This window comes from Trachypithecus francoisi, unplaced genomic scaffold (assembly GCF_009764315.1).
Source record: "Trachypithecus francoisi isolate TF-2019V2 unplaced genomic scaffold, Tfra_2.0 Lachesis_group4, whole genome shotgun sequence".
In the NCBI taxonomy this organism is placed as follows: Eukaryota; Metazoa; Chordata; class Mammalia; order Primates; family Cercopithecidae; genus Trachypithecus; species Trachypithecus francoisi.
The window spans coordinates 35,661,164-35,681,501 of NW_022681469.1; the positions used below are offsets into that span (position 1 = coordinate 35,661,164).

General features: G+C 38.7%; 1 protein-coding gene across 4 annotated transcripts in view; it reads left to right on the forward strand.

Annotated features, from left to right (window-relative positions):
* IQUB (IQ motif and ubiquitin domain containing) overlaps positions 1 to 20,338 on the forward strand; it is a 94,737-nt gene that overhangs the window by 56,069 nt on the left and 18,330 nt on the right. For 3 of the 4 annotated variants that reach the window (XM_033192239.1, XM_033192236.1, XM_033192237.1), the window contains 2 exons: positions 3,209 to 3,384; positions 13,597 to 13,767. In XM_033192239.1, the coding sequence (XP_033048130.1) occupies positions 3,209 to 3,384; positions 13,597 to 13,767 (347 nt within the window). The remainder of the gene's footprint in view (positions 1 to 3,208; positions 3,385 to 13,596; positions 13,768 to 20,338) is intronic. The other variant, XM_033192238.1, reaches the window with a different exon arrangement.

A 20,338-nucleotide genomic window follows, 5' to 3' on the forward strand; every position in this document is an offset into this window, starting at 1 on the left:
TTCTCTCAACTCGTCAAAGTCATTCTCCATCCAGCTTGTTCCGTTGCTGGCGATGAGTTGCATTGCTTTAGAGGGGGAGATGCGCTCTGATTTTTTGAATTTCCAACTTTTCTGCCCTGCTTTTTCCCCATCTTTGTGGTTTTATCTGCCTTTTCTCTTTGATGATGGCGATGTACTGATGGGGTTTTGGTGTAGGTGTCCTTTCTGTTTGTTAGTTTTCCTTGTAACAGTCAGGACCCTCAGCTGCAGGTGTGTTGGAGTTTGTTGAGGTCCACTTCAGACCCTGTTTGCCTGGGTATCAGCAGCAGAGGCTGCAGAAGATAGAATATTGCTGAACAGCAAGTGTTGCTGTCTGATTCTTGCTCTGGGAGCTTCGTCTCAGGGGTGTACCCAGCTGTGTGAGGTGTGAGGTATTAGTCTGCACCTAGTAGGGGATGTCTCCCAGTTAGGCCACTCAGGGGTCAGAGACCCACTTGAGCAGGCAGTCTGTCCGTTCTCAGATCTCAACCTCCGTGCTGGGGGATCCACTGGTCTTTTCAAAGCTGTCAGACAGGGACATTTACCTCTTCTGAGGTTTCTGCTGCTTTTTGTTTAGCTATGCCCTGTCCCTAGAGGTGGAGTCTACAGAGGCAGGCAGGCCTCCTTGAGCTGTGGTGGGCTCCCCCAAATTCGAACTTCCCAGCAGCTTTGTTTACCTGCTTAAGCCTCAGCCATGGCAGGCGCCCCTCCCCCAGCCTTGCTGCCACCTTGCAGTTAGATCTCAGACTGCTGTGCTAGCAATGAGGGAGGCTCCGTGGGCGTGGGACCCTCCAGGCCAGGTGTGGGATATAATCTGGTGTGCTGTTTGCTAAGACCCTTGGTAAAGCACAGTATTAGGGTGGGAGTTACCCGATTTTCCAGATGTTGTGTGTCTCACTTTCCTTTGGCTAGGAAAAGGAATTCCCTTCACCCTTGCGCTCCCCAGGTAAGGCGATGCTTCGCCCTGCTTCAGCTCTCGCTGATCGGGCTGCACCCAGGGACCAGCGCCAACTGTCTGAGACGCCCCAGTGAGATGAACCCGGTACCTCAGTTGAAAATGCAGAAATCACCTGTCTTCTGTGTTGCTCACACTGGGAGCTGGAGGCTGGAGCTGTTTGTGTTCGGCCATCTTGGGCGTGCCCCCTCTGCTAACCTTTTAAATTTCACCTTTGGTGTCAGTTTTTTTCAAGTGGCCCCTCTGAAAACATCATATCCCTAGAATTTTGCAAAATTATCTCATTTTCAACAGGAAAATATCTGTATAATCATTTCATATTTTAAACATAACTATTATGCTTTTTTTTTCTTGTTTTCTGTACTATTTAAAATATTTTTTCTTTTTTTTGCATAAGCTCATAGTTGTTATTATCTTCTGCAGTGACTTGAAATGTTAGGCATTCTTCTGAAAGTTTCTCAAAGACTTTCTTAAAGCATGATAAACTGTCAAATAGCTTGATAAGCTGCTCTTTTCTCTAGTTCCGAGTTGCTTAAGTTCGGGTTTCCCATCTTCTGCTACGATGTTCACTTTCTGAAATGAGAAAGCAGAAGTTTGGATAACAACATTTATGTGCTTTTTTGACAGTTTTTCATTTATTTGGTAGTATCTGAACTATATCTTTTCAAAATTCCCCAGGGTTTCTTACATAGGGATAAATTCCTTTCAGATTTTTAGTACTGATTCAGGTCTCTCTCATTCTCCTGTCTTTCATATTTCTTTTATCATTTTAGCAGTGACATAGGAGAGGGGAGGTAGAAGTTTGCATAGAAGCTTCTATCTTGTCAGAAATTTGGTATGCCATATTTTAAGAGGTACTATGATAAATCAGAGGAGCTTGACTTACATGGACAGAAAATGAGTCAAATGATGCACAATTGAAGAAATAGAAATATTTATGTCTAGAGAAGATAAAATATAAATGAGGGGTAATTGCTCCCTTCACATACCTAAAGGAGTACCATGTGGCCCAAGAAACAACCTGACGCAGTGTTGCCTCACAAGCTAGTATTAGAACCAGGGTGGGCCAATTAAACCTGTTCAAGCTGTTCAGAGAAGAATCCTTTCTTAAACGTGGGGTTGAACAATTTAATTTCTCAAGTTCTTTTCAACCCTATTCTTTTGTTAATGTAAATAAAGTTGACATTTTTGAATTGTGGGATACAAAAGAGTTTTCTTCTGCAAATTTAGTATATGTAAAAATTAAATGAAAACTTGGTAAAATACATGCATCTGAGCTCAGAAATTTTGATTTATTTAAATTTGGGCAGCGCATTTTTTATTGATAGTAACCAGGGCTTTAAAATATCATAAATATTGTGATAACATAATGCATTAGTTTGAGTAAACAGTAAATGTAATTACTTTATAACGTCTGTGACTATAATTTAGAGTTTTTTAAATAAATGGAAAATGGCACCTAAGTGAATGAAGGAAATGACTGATATCAACAATTCTACATAAAACTATATCAACTTGGGTTCTTGGGGAAGCAGACACCAGGATGTAATTGGAAGTGAAAGATAAAGAGGAAAAGGAGCAGAGGAAGGAAAAGGAAATCTTCAGTTTGAGATGAGATTTGACACCTCATCAATTGAGAGAGGGAAGGAAAGAAGATGGGGTATGGAGAGTCTTAGCTCTAAGGAAGGCTAAGCCAGCCCAACAATTGGCTCTGGTATGATTGACCACAGAAAAGTCCATTGTTGGGCAGATACAGCCTGGTTCTGACTCCCACATGGTGCTTGGTCATTGATGAGAACTTTGTAGGCAGAATGTGACCTCAGCTTCAACAAGGCAGCAGATCTGAAATGCTGTAGTTGGAACTGTCAATTACCTTTACCCTTTGTGACAGGTACTGTCTTGAAGGGAGATGTGAACAGTGCACACTCATGGCTGCCACAAAGTCCAAGTCATATTTTTGTCAATGCTAGGCAGTATGAATGCTCACTTGGAGACATAATTTGACATTATCTGTACTGTTTCCCTTTGGCTTCTGTTTGTTTGACTCTACTTTTATTAAGTCTCTCAGCTTCCATTTTGTCACTTTTTCTCGCACATCAGGTATACAATATAAATGATTCTATCCGTGTATACTTCTGTTTAAATTGATGTAAAAATAAAATACTCCTCGTCAGGATGTGATCATAAAAAAGTGGGATTTTAAAAACTCAAGAGTCTATTGTGTTATTCCTCTAGTCTGGCGGCAAGAAGAACTTACACGTATTAACCAATCTTTCACTGGAGCTGAAAGGAAAGCTGCTCTGTGTGAACTTCTGGAAAAAGAGACTCAGATAATTGCTTCTATTGGGAGACATAGATACACTGCTTATATGGCGAATCAGGAAGCAGCAATACAAGCTTTTTTGGATAAGGTTAGTGAAGTAACTACTGTTTAAATATGAATGTATTCTGAATTTAAAAATGTAGAATAATGTACCAGACAAAAGACTTAGATTACAAGAATTTACATGAATTTTGTTTAGGATTTTGATGACATATTTCTTAAAATGTGATAAATATTTTTTTCCGGTATAGCTTTAGATTTTAATAGCAGCCTAGGGTAAAAATTGATAGGTAATATGAAATCCATACATTCTTAATTAAGGAGATTGGCCATGAAGCAAAAGATGGAGACACATTTCTTGTGACTGTGTTCATTTAGATTTAGATTGGCTATATAAATTAGATAAGTTGTATACCGTGATAAAATGCAGAATATTAAAGTCACAAAACATCTAGGTCTGGGGTGCTCTGATGGTAAGCAACATGGGAGAAATAGCTATAGACTAGGATTTTTGCTTTGGCTCACATCATTAACTGACTTCAAATTTCTGACAGAAAGAATATATGATTATTGAAAACCACGAAAACATATAATTAAGGAAAAAACTAAAGTAATTACCACTTTTGTGGTCAAACTACCTGTTTGATATTGAATAGCCTGTTTCCATAGTGACCAATTTTCTTTTATAAACCTGGTCTTTCCAAACAATTTAAAGCCAATTCAGCTACAGAAGAAAAGGGGTGTATTTCTCTAAGATGTTAGCCTGTAGTGCTTCTATTTCTATGGTTCTTATTATTTGAGGACATTTGTTCTTAAAAATCATAGTTTTGATATTCTAAATGCCCTCTTCTCATCTTATTCACTTCTTTATTTGATCTCAGTTTATCTATGCCTTTAACTACTGCCTGCATCCCAGAACTCCCTATAGGTCCATGCCAGATCTCTTTAAGGAGCTTCCACATCATATATCCAATGGCCTGCTGTCACTGCTCTTTGGATATCCCAAGATTACACTTCAAGGAGACGTGATGAACCCTAAGTCATATCACCTTACTATCCCTTGCCCCCTCGCCTATAAACTGATCTTGTTCTGCATCATATAACCTATCTGTATGAAATTTCATCATCTAATCAGTTGCTCCAGACAGAAACCTGGGTATTATTTTTGACTTCTCCATCTAGCCACCAACCTGTTTATTCTATTGCTTAATACCTCCTTAATTCTTTTTTTAATCCTTGGTCAATTATTTAATAGCGATTTTGAGCACTTACTAAGTACTCTGCTTTAGCATACATTGTTCCTTTTTTTTATTATACTTTAAGTTCTAGGGTACATGTGCACAACATGCAGGTTTGTTACATAGGTATACATGTGCCATGTTGGTTTGCTGCACCCATTAACTCGTCATTTACATTAGGTATTTCTCCTAATGCTATCCCTCCCCCTGCTTCCCACTTCATGGCAGGCCCCTGTGTGTGATATTCCCCACCCTCTGTCCAAGTGTTCTCATTGTTCAGTTCCCACCTGTAAGTGAGAACTTGCAGTGTTTGGTTTTCTGTCCTTGTGATAGTTTGCTCAGAATGATGGTTTCCAGCTTCATCCCTGCAAAGGACATGAACTCATCCTTTTTTTATGGCTGCATAGCATTCCATGGTGTATATATGCCACATTTTCTTAATCCAGTCTATCATTGATGGACATAATGGGTTAGTTCCAAGTTTTTGCTGTTGTGAAGAGTGCCACAATAAACATACGTGTGCATGTGTCTTTATAGTAGCATGATTTATAATCCTTTGGGTATATACCCAGTAATGGGATCACTAAGTCAAATGGTATTTCTAGTTCTAGATCCTTGAGGAATCGCCACACTGTCTTCCATGATGGTTGAACTTGTTTACAGTCCCACCAACAGTGTAAAAGTGTTCCTATTTCTCCACATCCTCTCCAGCATCTGTTGTTTCCTGACTTTTTAATGATCGCCATTTTAACTGGTGTGAGATGGTATCTCATTGTGGTTTTGATTTGCATTTCTCTGATCACCAGTGATGATGAGCATTGTTTCATGTGTCTGTTAACTGCATAAATGTCTTCTTTTGAGAAGTGTCTGTTCACATCCTTCACCCACTTTTTGATGGGGTTTTTTCCTTGTAAATTTGTTTAAGTTCTTTGTAGATTCTGGATATTAACCCTTTGTCAAACGGGTACATTGCAAAAATTTTCTTCCATTCTGTAGGTTGCCTGTTTACTCTGATGGTAGTTTCTTTTGCTGTACAGAAGCTCTTTAGTTTAATTGGATCCCATTTGCCTATTTTGACTTTTATTGCCATTGCTTTTGGTGTTTTAGTCATGAAGTCCTTGCCCATGCCTATGTCCTGAATGGTATTGCCTAGGTTTTCTTTTAGGGTTTTTATGGTTTTAGGTCTAACATTTAAGTCTTTAATCCATCTTGAATTAATTTTTCTATAAAGTGTGTAAGGAAGGGATTCAGATTCAGCTTTCTACATATGGCTAGCCAGTTTTCCCAGCACCACTCATTAAATAGGGAATCCTTTCCCCATTTCTTGTTTTTGTCAGGTTTGTCAAAGATCAGATGGTTTTAGATGTATGGTGTTATTTCGGAGGGCTCTATTCTGTTCCATTGGTCTATATCTCTGTTTTGGTACCAGTAGCATGCTGTTTTGGTTACTGTAGCCTTGTAGTATAGTTTGAAGTTAGGTAGCATGATGCTTCCAGCTTTGTTCTCTTTGCTTAGGATTGTCTTGGTAATGCGGGCTATTCTTTGGTTCCATATGAACTTTAAAGTAGTTTTTTCCAATTCTGTGAAGAAAGTTATTGGTAACTTGATGGGGATGGCATTGAATCTGTAAATTACCTTGGGTAGTATGGCCATTTTCACGATATTGATTCTTCCTATCCATGAGCATGGCATGTTCTTCCATTTGTTTGTGTCCTCTTTTATTTCATTGAGCAGTGGTTTGTAGTTCTCCTTGAAGAGGTCCTTCACATCCCTTGTAAGCTGGATTCCTAATACCTCTTTAATTCTTTTCTTCTTCCTTTCCAAACCCACTACCATTGCCTGTAGGGAAAAGGCTCTGCCCTGGTGTCCTGATGAGCCTGCATATATCAAATAGGCCTTCCTATCTCCCCTGGGAGAATGTCATGAGACAGGTCTTGCCTTATCTTGTGTGCATGAGCTTGACCCTGACTTAATTGAATCTGGATTTTCTTCTCATCTGGATTCCTTTATGTTTCCAAACTGAGCTGCTGCCTCCAGTTTCACTTCTCAGTTCTCTCCTCCATTATCTACATCACTGCCAACGTGGCCTCACTAAACACAACTCTGACCCTGTCCTTCCTCACTGCCCTTAGGGAACAAAGATTTTTGTGTTTGCAAACCTCACTTATCTCACTGTTGCATCACCGCCATTTCTCCCTGCATACTGTACCCATACTGCTTCAGCCATGCTCAGTTACTTGCATATCCCCAGAAAGACCAGGTACTCTCGATCCTTTTGCACTGGGTGCCTTTACATGGAATATCCTTTCCTTCCTTCCTTAGTAGCTAGCTATTGACCCTGTAAAACAAGCTCAGATGCCTCTTCTTTCAGAAAGCAAATGCTGGTCCACCTACTTTAGCCTGTAGTATATGGTCTCATGAGACTGTCTCATCTCTGTCTTTATACATAGTGTGCAGTCTTTATTGTATCTACATGCCCGAATCCTTTCTAGATTTTGAACCTTTAAAGGAAAGAGTTGTCATTTATCTCTTTATCCTCATATCTTAGCACAGTTCTTACTACAGTGTCAATAAATGTTTGTGGAAGAAGGTAGGGAGGAAGAATAAGGGACACAAATAGTGGTTGTATAATTTTGTATTCCAACTATCATCAAGAAATTATGTAATGTAGATACTGTCATTTAAAATGCTTAAATATCTTAATTCTAGGAAAGATGAATTTATTTTAGGAAAGCTATAATATTCATACTTCTCCAGAGTCATCTTTCGAAATAAACTTATTTATTTAGCAAGTTGCTTTATCTGCATCCTGCTTTATCACTGGGATAATTGTTAACCTCACCAGAGAAGAGAGTATGGGCCCAGGGCAACATGAATGTTCGAAGGAGATGGAAACCCCTGAGTGTCCGTGGACAAGGAAGATGGGTGTCACCTTTCTTTACTTGATGCTGAGCCTTCTGCAGAATTTTCCCACTAGTGCCATCATACTGTTTTTTATTTCCTGCAAACTATTTAAAATTCTATTGTTGTATATACTTACCCAATGTCTATTCTTCTTTATGCCCAGAACATTCCCTACCCCAGGCCCCATGTCTAGCATTGTTTGTAAACATTTAACTAAGCTTTTTGAAATTATGGAGTATCCATAAATGGATCAAGACCCAACATAGGAAAGTGATTCCAGAGTCAGTTGATGACCACTACCCTTTCTCATGAGGTGTGGCACTCTAAGAAGGTTTTCATGTAAACCTCACCAAAAAGAAAAAAATAAAGTGAAATGGAGAAATTTAAAAATTCTGTTTATCAGAATTCCTAGGAGGAAGGAAGATCTATTTTTTGTTTTTGTTTTTTTTGTAAATACTTTGATAAGCTATTGGGGTGGAATTTGAGACCCTGAAGGATCCTGAGTCCAGGAAGAATTGTTCTATTCCAGGAAAATGGAGGTTTTCAAGAGTTGTCCTAGAGGGAAATAGATAAGGTAAAGTGAGGAGGCAGTTGGAAGGCAGTGGGTGTACAGTGTGACTTTTTGTGACTTCTTTAGTTATATGACTAAATAAAGGAAATATTAAATGCAACATAATTTTATTTTTGGAAAGGGAGAGCAAACCAGATAAATAAGTTGGGCTCCCTGTCCAGATGGATACAGGGTAACACACAAAGGTGAAAGGCAGAGAATTGAGGGAAGGATGAAGTTAGCCACAAGAATTCGTAGAAATCAAGGCAAAGGCATTTTGTAGGTGACATGGTTTAGAATTGGAATTCTAAACCCACAGTTACCCCAGCTGATAAACCAGTTAATCTCGTCAATCTCCAGGCTAAATTCGAAGGAAGTTGACATTTTAGTTTATACAATGGGATTTTCTTTCAGTTTTGACTAAAGACTTGTATTAGGACAGGAAGAACACACCACAATATGGATCAGTTATACTTGATGACAACTCCCAGTCAGTTCACATAGCCTAATTAGTCCAGTGTTTAAAAATATTGACTAACAGTGACTTCTGGCCTGCTTTTAGCCTGCTATAGTAAATTAAAAACTCACTGCTACTCTCATTCAGAATCATTTAAATCACCTTTTTGTATATGATGCTATACTAAGAAGACAAGATAAATTTTATTCTTCTGATGTGAATACTTATAAAATGTCTGTTTTTCTCTATGCTTGTCAATCTCCCCCACTCCAAGCCTAGTATTATCTCTAATATTCAGGAGGAGTCAGTGTAGATTTCATAAAACTTGAATGAAGTAACTTATTATTCTGAAGTTTTTAATTTTTAAGAAAAGATAGCTTATAATTAATCCCTGACAGTAGACAAGGTCAGAGTTTTTTTGCATGTCAAAATTAACAAACAACCAGTGCCATATGTGAATTTGAAGATCTACATTTAACACCACAATATACAGATACATCCAGAGAAACATTTACTTTCCTTTAATTTGGAAATAACTTTGGAGAATACAATTTTATATTTTAGTTTCAGTTTCACTTTTTTGAGTCCAAATACTGTGTGATTTATTGAACCAATATTTTATTTTTAATTCTTTTGTCCTGAACATAGAATGTCTCTGAATAATGAGTGATACAGTCTTAAATTTGTCCAGTCAAAGCATTGAACTAATAGATTATAATAGACTGTATACTAAGTCCTCATTCATAATAAAAGGCTAACTCTAAAGATTTTTAAAAGCATTATATAATTAGTAATTTTAACCCACCAAGCATTGACTTCCACAGGGTATCAAATATTAAAAACTTGGCTGGGCATGGTGGCTCATGCCTGTAATCCAAGAACTTTGGGAGGCCGAGGCAGGTGGATCACAAGGTCAGGAGTTTGAGACCAGCCCAACTAACATGGTGAAACCACGTCTCTACTAAAAATACAAAAAAAAAAAAAAAAAAAAAGATTACCCAGGTGTTGTGGTGGGTGCCTGTAATCCTAGCTACTTGGGAGGCTGAGGCAGGAGAATCACTTGAACCTGGGAGGTGGAAGCTGCAGTGAGCCTAGATTGCACCATTGCACTCCAGCCTGGGCAACAGAGTGAGACTCCGTCAGAAAAGCAAAAAACAAAAAAACAAGAAAACTCAGAGAGCTTGACAGAGGTGAAGAAATTCAGGTTAAAAAGTTTGAATCAAAAATCATCAGCTGGTTTCTAATATATCTTTGAGTGTTATTTACCCAAACTGTGTAAAGAGACCATTTGAATTTCTGTAAGATATTTTTCCTTGAGTCAAGGCCATTTATTTATTTGATGCCCGTTGATTTGTACACTATTCACAATCACAGGCTTAAAAAACTGCAGTCCACATTAGCTGTGTCTTTTCAATGCTTTTTCTCCATACCCAGGTAGCTAACAGTTAGTGGGGCAGGAAAATGCCACTGCCTCTTTCTGAACACTGCATGAAGTAAAGGCGCTGCTATAGCTGAGCAAAACCCCTGTGCTGTGTAAAAGAAAAGTTGATCACTATACAGTAGCTTCTGTGGGGAGTTAGGGCTATTCTTAATTTGTGTCCTTAGGGGCTTGAGATTCAATTTAGGAGGAAGAAAATATCTACTCTCCTAGTGCAGTCATTTCTTCTTTTTTGTGGAAGCCTGCTGCTCTCAAGGTTCTTGTTATTTCTCCACCTTCCTTTCCCTGAAATGTGTCTTCCTGCTGTTCTTCTGTTTCTCTCTTCCAGGGTCTGTGCTGTCTCATTTGTTGGCAGCTAAATGGAATTTATTATGTTCCTATTTTCTGAAGCAATTTAAGCACATGATTGTTGTATATCTCTTATCACAGCCAAAGCTTTCAAAGAAAAAAGGAAATAGGGAAGAGAAATAAGCAAAGTTGGCATTTTTCCTGTGTCAGAGTAGAAAACACCTTAAACCCTGAAATCAAAAAAGCCTAGGCTTGAAGATCAAGTTATCTGTGTTGGCAGAAATACATCTAAGTATAAAAACAGCTTTGCTGAACAGATTTTTTAATATCTTTTCAGTGCCAACTCTAGGGAACTTGAACTTCAAATCTAGGATTCTTTGATTGTATCACTCAGTTCCCCTTAATCTGGCTAACTCCTAGTTATTCTTCAGATTCCATCTTAGATACTTCCTTTTTACCAGTTAAGTGCTTCATAGTAACCCACAGTTACCTATTTATCTACAGTCATCAAGCGTATTCATCTTTTTTTCTAATTACTTATTTTCTTATCCTTCCATCCCATGCGATTTGAGAGTTCTTGAAACCAGGATAGTATTTTATCTACTCAGTGCCTAATACATTGATTAATGTATAGTAAACACAGTAAATATTTGTTGAATGAATAAAGAGTACTGTAGACACTGAGATATATAGAACTACATGAGAAATTTCTTTCCTCCCTCCCTCCCTCTCTCCTTTCTTCCTTCCTTCCTTCTTTCTTTCCTTTCTGTCTTTCCTTTCTGTCTTTCCTTCCTTTCTTCTTTCCTTTCCTTTCCTTGCCTTTGCCTTTGCCCTTGCTCTTGCCCTTGCCTTTGCCTTTGCCCTTGCCCTTGCCCTTTCCTTTCCTTCATTCTTTCTGGGTCTTGCACTGTTGCCCAGGCTGGAGTGCAGTGGCGCAATCTTGGCTCACTCCAACTTCCACCTTTTGGGTTGAAGCAATTCTCCTGCCTCAGCCTCACAAGTAGCTGGGATTACAGGTGAGTGCCACCACACTCTGCTAAATTTTGTGTTTTTAGTAGAGATGGGTTATCACCATGTTGGCCAGGCTGGTCCTGAACTCCTGACCTCAAATGATCTGCCCGCTTTGGCCTCCCAAAGTGCTGAAATTACAGGTGTGAGCCACTGTGCCCGGCTGAGAAATTTATTTCTCATACTCTTTTGGGAGAAATGGAATTAGCAAACATAAAACAATTATAAAGCAATTTGGATCCAAATTTCACTGCCTCTAGTCACTGAAATAGAGACACTGTGTATTTCTGTTTGTGTGTTTTTACAAGTACAATAGGATTTCATGTACAAGTGATATAATTGTTTCAAACCATAGTAGTTAGAGCAATCTTTACGGAAGAGGTAGGGTTTAAGTGCCAAATTGAAAAGTGGAAAGGACTTAGATGAAGAATATATTTGGAAACCAAGATCTGACCACATTATGCTATATTTGTTAGGGCTACAAACCTGGGGGGAAGATAGAGTTAAATCCGTCTATCAACTGAAAAATACAATGTGATAGGTAAAGTAGGTGTTTCATAGAAAGTTCATTATATTTGAATTATTACAAATGAAATAATTTACCACCCTGCAGATCAAAAGGTGTTGTTCAAATTACTGGAAGAAAAAGAATTGCATTTAGTAGAGCAAACCTGAGGAAAATTGTATGCAAAGATTAAGACATTGGTTAGACTTTCGAATATTACAACATGAAACTTAGACCTAGCCTTTAAAAACTTTTTAAAAAGAGCTTTAAATAAGCATCAGACTTCAATAACACTCTGAGGCCTACCCAAAATAAGGCTAAATGCATTTAAAAATTATTTTATTTCTAAGTGATAATAACTGAATGATAAAATATTTTATTATTGAGCTATTTTCCTTATAAGCTTTTAATCAATCTTAATTATATCAGTCTGATAATAATACATTATTTAATATTAAATTTATGCTGTAACAATATAAATTAATTATAGGGCTGCAACTTCTCATTTACTGGATTAAAACTAGAGCTGAGAATCTAAAGTTTCTAACGAAGATTCCTACCTCTGAATAACATTCATTTTGGCTTTGATCTGAATATGATGCCATTGCTTTGAGAATATATCAAATATAGTTGTTTTTACCAGGTAGCTTTGCAGTTCTCAATGTGATTTAGCTAATGTGAATATAAAAAATTAGATGTAAATTGATGTTACAACTAAAATTTCCTCCTGATGCTGTCATTTTAATACAGTTTTATATAATGTCTCTATTTGGTTAGTCCACATTCCTGATGATCTGTTCCAATACATACAGCTTCCATTTAAACCTTATGTTAGATCACATCTAAGATTTAAATGGTTGCAAGTACAGCATAAATTGGGCTACAAGGACACTAGAGCAACTACAGTTAACCTACAAAAACATCCAACATTTGAAGAGTTGTCATGATCAACGTAGTCTTGTTTCTGAAAAATTATCATTAGGGAAAGAAACTGAGCAGCTTTGTACCCTAAAGTAGAGGAGCTAATAGAGAGTAAGTTTTCACTGTGAAATTTCTGGGTGAATGCATCTCCTCTGAATGTTCCTGTCAGAGGGAACAGAAGCAGTGGCAAACATAGAGGTACCATCATTAAAGATTATCCTGTGTTTCCTGAGTCGATAGAGGACTAATTTCACCTCCTGGCTCTAATCTCTGAATTCTTAGCCTGGGCGTCCTCAGATGAGCTTCAGGGCAAGTGAACTTCATTTTTGGCCCTTCATTTAGGAGGTGGGCTAGGTTGGGAGGCACCAAGCTAGATTTGGAAATAGGAAGTGAGAATCTTAGCCAGCATCAGGGAGGCAGGAACCACAGCCCAGCACTGCTAAGATAGCAATATAGCTCTTTCACTATGGACATCTGTTTTGAGAAGAATTTTGAACTTGTTATAGAAGTATTTTTATAGGACATTAAACCATAACTCACAGAGTCCCTTTTTGGTATATCTTTAAGTCTAAATATATTGAGGATTGTCATAATTACTCCACAAAAGTTATCTTCAATTGGCAAGGCAGGATCAAGACATATTTATATACACTCAATATAATTGAACCAAGCAGATAATTGTCCTCAGGGGGTTAAGGAGTAATTCCATACATCTCTCAAACAATTCAACATAAAGACTAGTAGCAAATCCTGAATATTGTAGAAGTGTATGAACTTCTACACACTGAATAACTCTCTTTCATATTTGTTTTTTTTCTAAAATATTTTACTTTTGCCTGATCTACAAATTCTTAAATTAATTTTATTAAGCTTTAGCGATACTTTAGTTATAAGGCACATGATATTAAGGTAAACTTTTAGTAGAAGGAGCAAAATTGTTACTTGTAGTTTCTAATTAACTGATAGTTATAAACATAATATTATTTTTAAGTGTTCAGCTCCTAAGATATGGAGAACCCCTAATGGCAAAACAATTGAGATGGATACGCAGTTCACCATCAGAGCCAGAGAGCTGCAAAATATCTATAAGTGCATTATGCTGAAAAATATCTCTCAAGATGAGAGGCTGGATGTGCTCTTAACTCTTAAACACACTGTAAAGGTATGTTAACTTTCTCTTAGTTTGGGGGTAGAGTTCACTATCAATAAAAAAAATTAATAAAATACTAAAACAAGTAAAGTGTTTTACATTAAGAATTGTTTTGGTATAATTTGGGAAGGATGTGGTTTATTCATTAATATTTACCTAAAAGTTCTCAAAATATGTTATAATACATAATAAATGTAAATATAGTATAATGAATGTAAATATATCTTTATGCAATGAATGAAACTATATGCAGTATAGCATGAGATTAATCATTACATAAACAGCAATTATTTACATATTTTGACATTTTTCAGTGCAAAATTGGTTTTTAGCAGTTTTAGAGCAGCTCCATTGTATTTTTATCTTTTTTCTCATCAGTTATTGATTTTCTGTGTTCTTAATCCTACTTTTAATGAAAACAAGGTTAGTGGATGTCACAGATCAAATTTTCCCAAGAAACAAGAAACAAACTCAGAGATGGGTTTTATTTTTTTTTTTTTTTTTTTTTTTTTTTTTTTTTTTTAAAATTAGAATCATAACATTTATATTTATTTTCTGCTACTGTAATTCTTTTTTTTTTTTTTTTTGAGACTGAGTCTGGCTCTGTCGCCCAGGCTGGAGTCGGTGGCCGGATCTCGCTCACTGCAAGCTCCGCCTCTCAGGTTTAAGCCATTCTCCTACCTCCGCCTCCAAGTACTGGGACTACAGGCACCCTCCTCGTGCCCGCTAGTTTTTTGTATTCTTTAGTAGAGACGGGGTTTTCCCCGTATTAGCCAGGATGGTCCGATCTCCTGACCTTGTGATCCGCCCGTCTCGGCCTCCCCAAGTGCTGGGATTACAGCTTGAGCCACCGCCCTGGCCTGTAATTCTTTTTTTTTTGTTTGTTTGTTTTTTTTTTTTTTATTACTTTAAGTTCTAGGGTACATGTGCAGACGTTTATATCATGTATAACTCCCCATGCAATCCCTCCCTCCTCCCCCCTCCCCATGATAGGCCCCAGTGTGTGATGTTCCCCTTCCCGAGTCCAAGTGATCTCATTGTTCAGTTCCCACCTATGAGTGAGAACATGCGGTGTTTGGTTTTCTCTTCTTGTGATAGTTTGCTAAGAATGATGGTTTCCAGCTGCATCCATGTCCCTACAAAGGATGCAAACTCATCCTTTTTTATGGCTGCATAGTATTCCATGGTGTATATGTGCCACATTTTCTTAATCCAGTCTGTCACAGATGGACATTTGGGTTGATTCCAAGTCTTTGCTATTGTGAATAGTGCCGCAATAAACATACGTGTGCATGTGTCTTTGTAGTAGAGTAATTTATAATCCTTTGGGTATATACCCAGTAGTGGGATGGCTGGGTCATATGGTACATCTAGTTCTAGATCCTTGAGGAATCGCCATACTGTTTTCCATAATGGTTGAACTAGTTTACAATCCCACCAACAGTGTAAAAGTGTTCCTATTTCTCCACATCCTCTCCAACACCTGTTGTTTCCTGACTTCTTAATGATTGCCATTCTAACTGGTGTGAGATGGTATCTCATTGTGGTTTTGATTTGCATTTCTCTGATGGCGAGTGATGATGAGCTTTTTTCATGTGTCTGTTGGCTGTATGGATGTCTTCTTTTGAGAAATGTCTGTTCATATCCTTTCCCCACTTTTTGATGGGGTTGTTTGTTTTTTTCTTGTATATTTGTTTGAGTTCTTTGTAGATTCTGGATATTAGCCCTTTGTCAGATGAGTAGGTTGCAAAAATTTTTTCCATTCTGTAGGTTGCCTGTTCACTCTGATGGTAGTTTCTTTAGCTGTGCAAAAGCTCTTTAGTTTAATTAGATCCCATGTGTCAATTTTTTGCTTTTGCTGCCGTTGCTTTTGGTGTTTTAGACATGAAGTCCTTGCCCATGCCTATGTCCTGAATGGTACTACCTAGATTTTCTTCTAGGGTTTTTATGGTATTAGGTCTAACATTTAAGTCTCTAATCCATCTTGAATTAATTTTCGTATAAGGGGTAAGGAAAGGATCCAGTTTCAGCTTTCTACTTATGGCTAGCCAATTTTCCCAGCACCATTTATTAAATAGGGAATCCTTTCCCCATTTCTTGTTTCTCTCAGGTTTGTCAAAGATCAGATGGCTGTAGATGTGTGGTATTATTTCTGAGGACTCTGTTCTGTTCCATTGGTCTATATCTCTGTTGTGGTACCAGTACCATGCTGTTTTGGTTACTGTAGCCTTGTAGTATAGTTTGAAGTCAGGTAGCGTGACGCCTCCAGCTTTGTCCTTTTGACTTAGGATTGTCTTGGCAATGCGGGCTCTTTTTTGGTTCCATATGAACTTTAAAGCAGTTTTTTCCAATTCTGTGAAGAAAGTCATTGGTAGCTTGATGGGGATGGCATTGAATCTATAAATCACCTTGGGCAGTATGGCCATTTTCACGATATTGATTCTTCCTATCCATGAGCATGGTATGTTCTTCCATTTGTTTGTGTCCTCTTTGATTTCACTGAGCAGTGGTTTGTAGTTCTCCTTGAAGAGGTCCTTTACATCCCTTGTAAGCTGGATTCCTAGGTATTTTATTCTCTTTGAAGCAATTGTGAATGGAAGTTCATTCCTGATTTGGCTCTCTGCTTGTCTGTTACTGGTGTATAAGAATGCTTGTGATTTTTGCACATTAATTTTGTATCCTGAGACTTTGCTGAAGTTGCTTATCAGCTTAAGGAGATTTTGGGCTGAGACGATGGGGTTTTCTAATATACAATCATGTCATCTGCAAACAGGGACAATTGACTTCTTCTTTTCCTAACTGGATACCCTTGATTTCTTTCTCTTGCCTGATTGCCCTAGCCAGAACTTCCAACACTATGTTGAATAGGAGTGGTGAGAGAGGGCATCCCTGTCTTGTGCCAGTTTTCAAAGGGAATTTTTCCAGTTTTTGCCCATTCAGTATGATATTAGCTGTGGGTTTGTCATAAATAGCTCTTATTATTTTGAGGTATGTTCCATCAATACCAAATTTATTGAGCGTTTTTAGCATAAAGGGCTGTTGAATTTTGTCAAAAGCCTTTTCTGCATCTATTGAGATAATTATGTGGTTCTTGTCTTTGGTTCTGTTTATATGCTGGATTACGTTTATTGATTTGCGAATGTTGAACCAGCCTTGCATCCCAGGGATGAAGCCCACTTGATCATGGTGGATAAGCTTTTTGATGTGCTGCTGAATCCGGTTTGCCAGTATTTTATTGAGGATTTTTGCATCGATGTTCATCAGGGATATTGGTCTAAAATTCTCTTTTTTTGTTGTGTCTCTGCCAGGCTTTGGTATCAGGATGATGTTGGCCTCATAAAAAGAGTTAGGGAGGATTCCCTCTTTTTCTATTGATTGAAATAGTTTCAGAAGGAATGGTACCAGCTCCTCCTTGTACCTCTGGTAGAATTCAGCTGTGAATCCATCTGGTCCTGGACTTTTTTTGGTGGGTAGGCTATTAATTGTTGCCTCAATTTCAGAGCCTGCTATTGGTCTATTCAGGGATTCATTTCTTCCTGGTTTAGTCTTGGGAGAGTGTAAGTGTCCAGGAAATTATCCATTTCTTCTAGATTTTCTAGTTGATTTGCATAGAGGCATTTATAGTATTCTCTGATGGTTGTTTGTATTTCTGTGGGGTCGGTGGTGATATCCCCTTTATCATTTTTTATTGCGTCTATTTGATTCTTCTCTCTTTTCTTCTTTATTAGTCTAGCTAGCGGTCTGTCAATTTTGTTGATCTTTTCAAAAAACCAACTCCTGGATTCATTGATTTTTTGGAGGGTTTTTTGTGTCTCTATCTCCTTCAGTCTGCTCTGATCTTAGTTATTTCTTGCCTTCTGCTAGCTTTTGAATGTGTTTGCTCTTGCCTCTCTAGTTCTTTTAATTGTGATGTTAGAGTGTCAATTTTAGATCTCTCCTGCTTTCTCTTGTGGGCATTTAGTGCTATAAATTTCCCTCTACACACTGCTTTAAATGTGTCCCAGAGATTCTGGTATGTTGTATCTTTGTTCTCATTGGTTTCAAAGAACATCTTTATTTCTGCCTTCATTTCGTTATGTACCCAGTAGTCATTCAGGAGCAGGTTGTTCAGTTTCCATGTAGTTGAGCGGTTTTGATTGAGTTTCTTAGTCCTGAGTTCTAGTTTGATTGCACTGTGGTCTGAGAGACAGTTTGTTATAATTTCTGTTCTTGTACATTTGCTGAGGAGTGCTTTACTTCCAATTATGTGGTCAATTTTGGAATAAGTGCGATGTGGTGCTGAGAAGAATGTATATTCTGTTGATTTGGGGTGGAGAGTTCTATAGATGTCTATTAGGTCCGCTTGGTGCAGAGATGAGTTCAATTCCTGGATATCCTTGTTAACTTTCTGTCTCGTTGATCTGTCTAATGTTGACAGTGGAGTGTTGAAGTCTCCCATTATTATTGTATGGGAGTCTAAGTCTCTTTGCAAGTCTCTAAGGACTTGCTTTATGAATCTGGGTGCTCCTGTATTGGGTGCATATATATTTAGGAGAGTTAGCTCTTCCTGTTGAATTGATCCCTTTACCATTATGTAATGGCCTTCTTTGTCTCTTTTGATCTTTGATGGTTTAAATGTTTTCTGTTTGATCTGATGCATGCGTTTTTTTTTTCTCTTTTGCTCCATTTGCTTGGTAGATCTTCCTCCATCCCTTTATTTTGAGCCTATGTATGTCTCTGCATGTGAGATGGGTCTCCTGAATACAGCAGACTGATGGGTCTTGACTCTTTATCCAGTTTGCCAGTCTGTGTCTTTTAATTGGAGCATTTAGTCCATTGACATTTAAGGTTAATATTGTTATGTGTGAACTTGATCCTGTCATTATGATATTAACTGGTTATTTTGCTCGTTAGTTGATGCAGTTTCTTCCTAGCCTCGATGGTCTTTACATTTTGGCATGTTTTTGCAATGGCTGGTACCGGTTGTTCCTTTCCATGTTTAGGGCTTCCTTCAGGGTCTCTTGTAAGGCAGGCCTGGTGGTGACAAAATCTCTAAGCATTTGCTTATCTGTAAAGGATTTTATTTCTCCTTCACTGATGAAGCTTAGTTTGGCTGGATATGAAATTCTCGGTTGAAAATTCTTTTCTTTAAGAACGTTGAATATTGGCCCCCACTCTCTCTCTGGCTTGTAGAGTTTCTGCCGAGAGGTCTGCTGTTATTCTGATGGGCTTCCCTTTGTGGGTAACCCGACCTTTCTCTCTGGCTGCCCTTAAGATTTTTTCCTTCATTTCACTTTGGTGAATCTGGCAATTATGTGTCTTGGAGTTGCTCTTCTGGAGGAGTATCTTTGTGGCGTTCTCTGTATTTCCTGAATTTGAATGTTGGCCTGCCCTACTAGGTTGGGGAAGTTCTCCTGGATGATATCCTGAAGAGTGTTTTCCAACTTGGTTCCATTTTCCCCCTCACTTTCAGGCACCCCAATCAGACGTAGATTTGGTCTTTTTACATAATCCCATACTTCTTGCAGGCTTTGTTCATTTCTTTTTCTTCTTTTTTCTTTTGGTTTCTCTTCTCGCTTCATTCATTTTCATTTGATCCTCAATCGCTGATACTCTTTCCTCCAGTTGATCGAGTCGGTTACCGAAGCTTGTGCATTTGTCACGTATTTCTCGTGTCATGGTTTCATCTCTGTCATTTCGTTTATGATCTTCTCTGCATTAATTAGTCTAGCTGTCAATTCTTCCACTTTTTTTTCAAGATTTTTAGTTTCTTTGCGCTGGGTACGTAATTCCTCCTTTAGCTCTGAGAGGTTTGATGGACTGAAGCCTTCTTCTCTCATCTCGTCAAAGTCATTCTCTGACCAGCTTTGATCCGTTGCTGGCGGTGGGCTGCGCTCCTTTGCAGGGGGAGATGCGCTCTTATTTTTTGAATTTCCAGCTTTTCTGCCCTGCTTCTTCTTCCCCATCTTTGTGGTTTTATCTGTCTCTGGACTTTGATGATGGTGACGTACTGATGGGGTTTTGGTATAGGTGTCCTTCCTGTTTGATAGTTTTCCGTCTGACAGTCAGAAGGACTGTCTGTTGGTCTGTTAGAGATTGCTTGAGGTCCACTCCAGACCCTGTTTGCCTGGGTATCAGCAGCAGAGGTTGCCGAAGATAGAATATGCTGAACAGCGAGTGTACCTGTCTGATTCTTTCTTTGGAAGTTTCCTCTCAGGGGTGACGCCACCCTGTGAGGTGTGGGGTATCAGACTGCCCCTAGTGGGGGATGTCTCCCAGCTAGGCTACTCAGGGGTCAGGGACCCACCTGAGCAGGCAGTCTGTCCGTTCTCAGATCTCAACCTCCGCGTTGGAGATCCACGGCTCTCCCCAAAGCTGTCAGACAGAGTCGTTCGGTCTGCAGCGGCCCCGCTCTTTCCCCTAATGGACTGCAGCTGTGTGCTGTCCGCAGCGGTAGCGTCTACAGAGACAGGCAGGCTTCCTTGAGCTGCTGTGAGCTCCACCCAGTTCGAGCTTCCCAGCGGCTTTGTTTACCTACTTAAGCCTCAGCAATGGCGGGCGCCCCTCCCCCAGCCTCGCTGCTGCCTTGCGGATAGATCGCCGC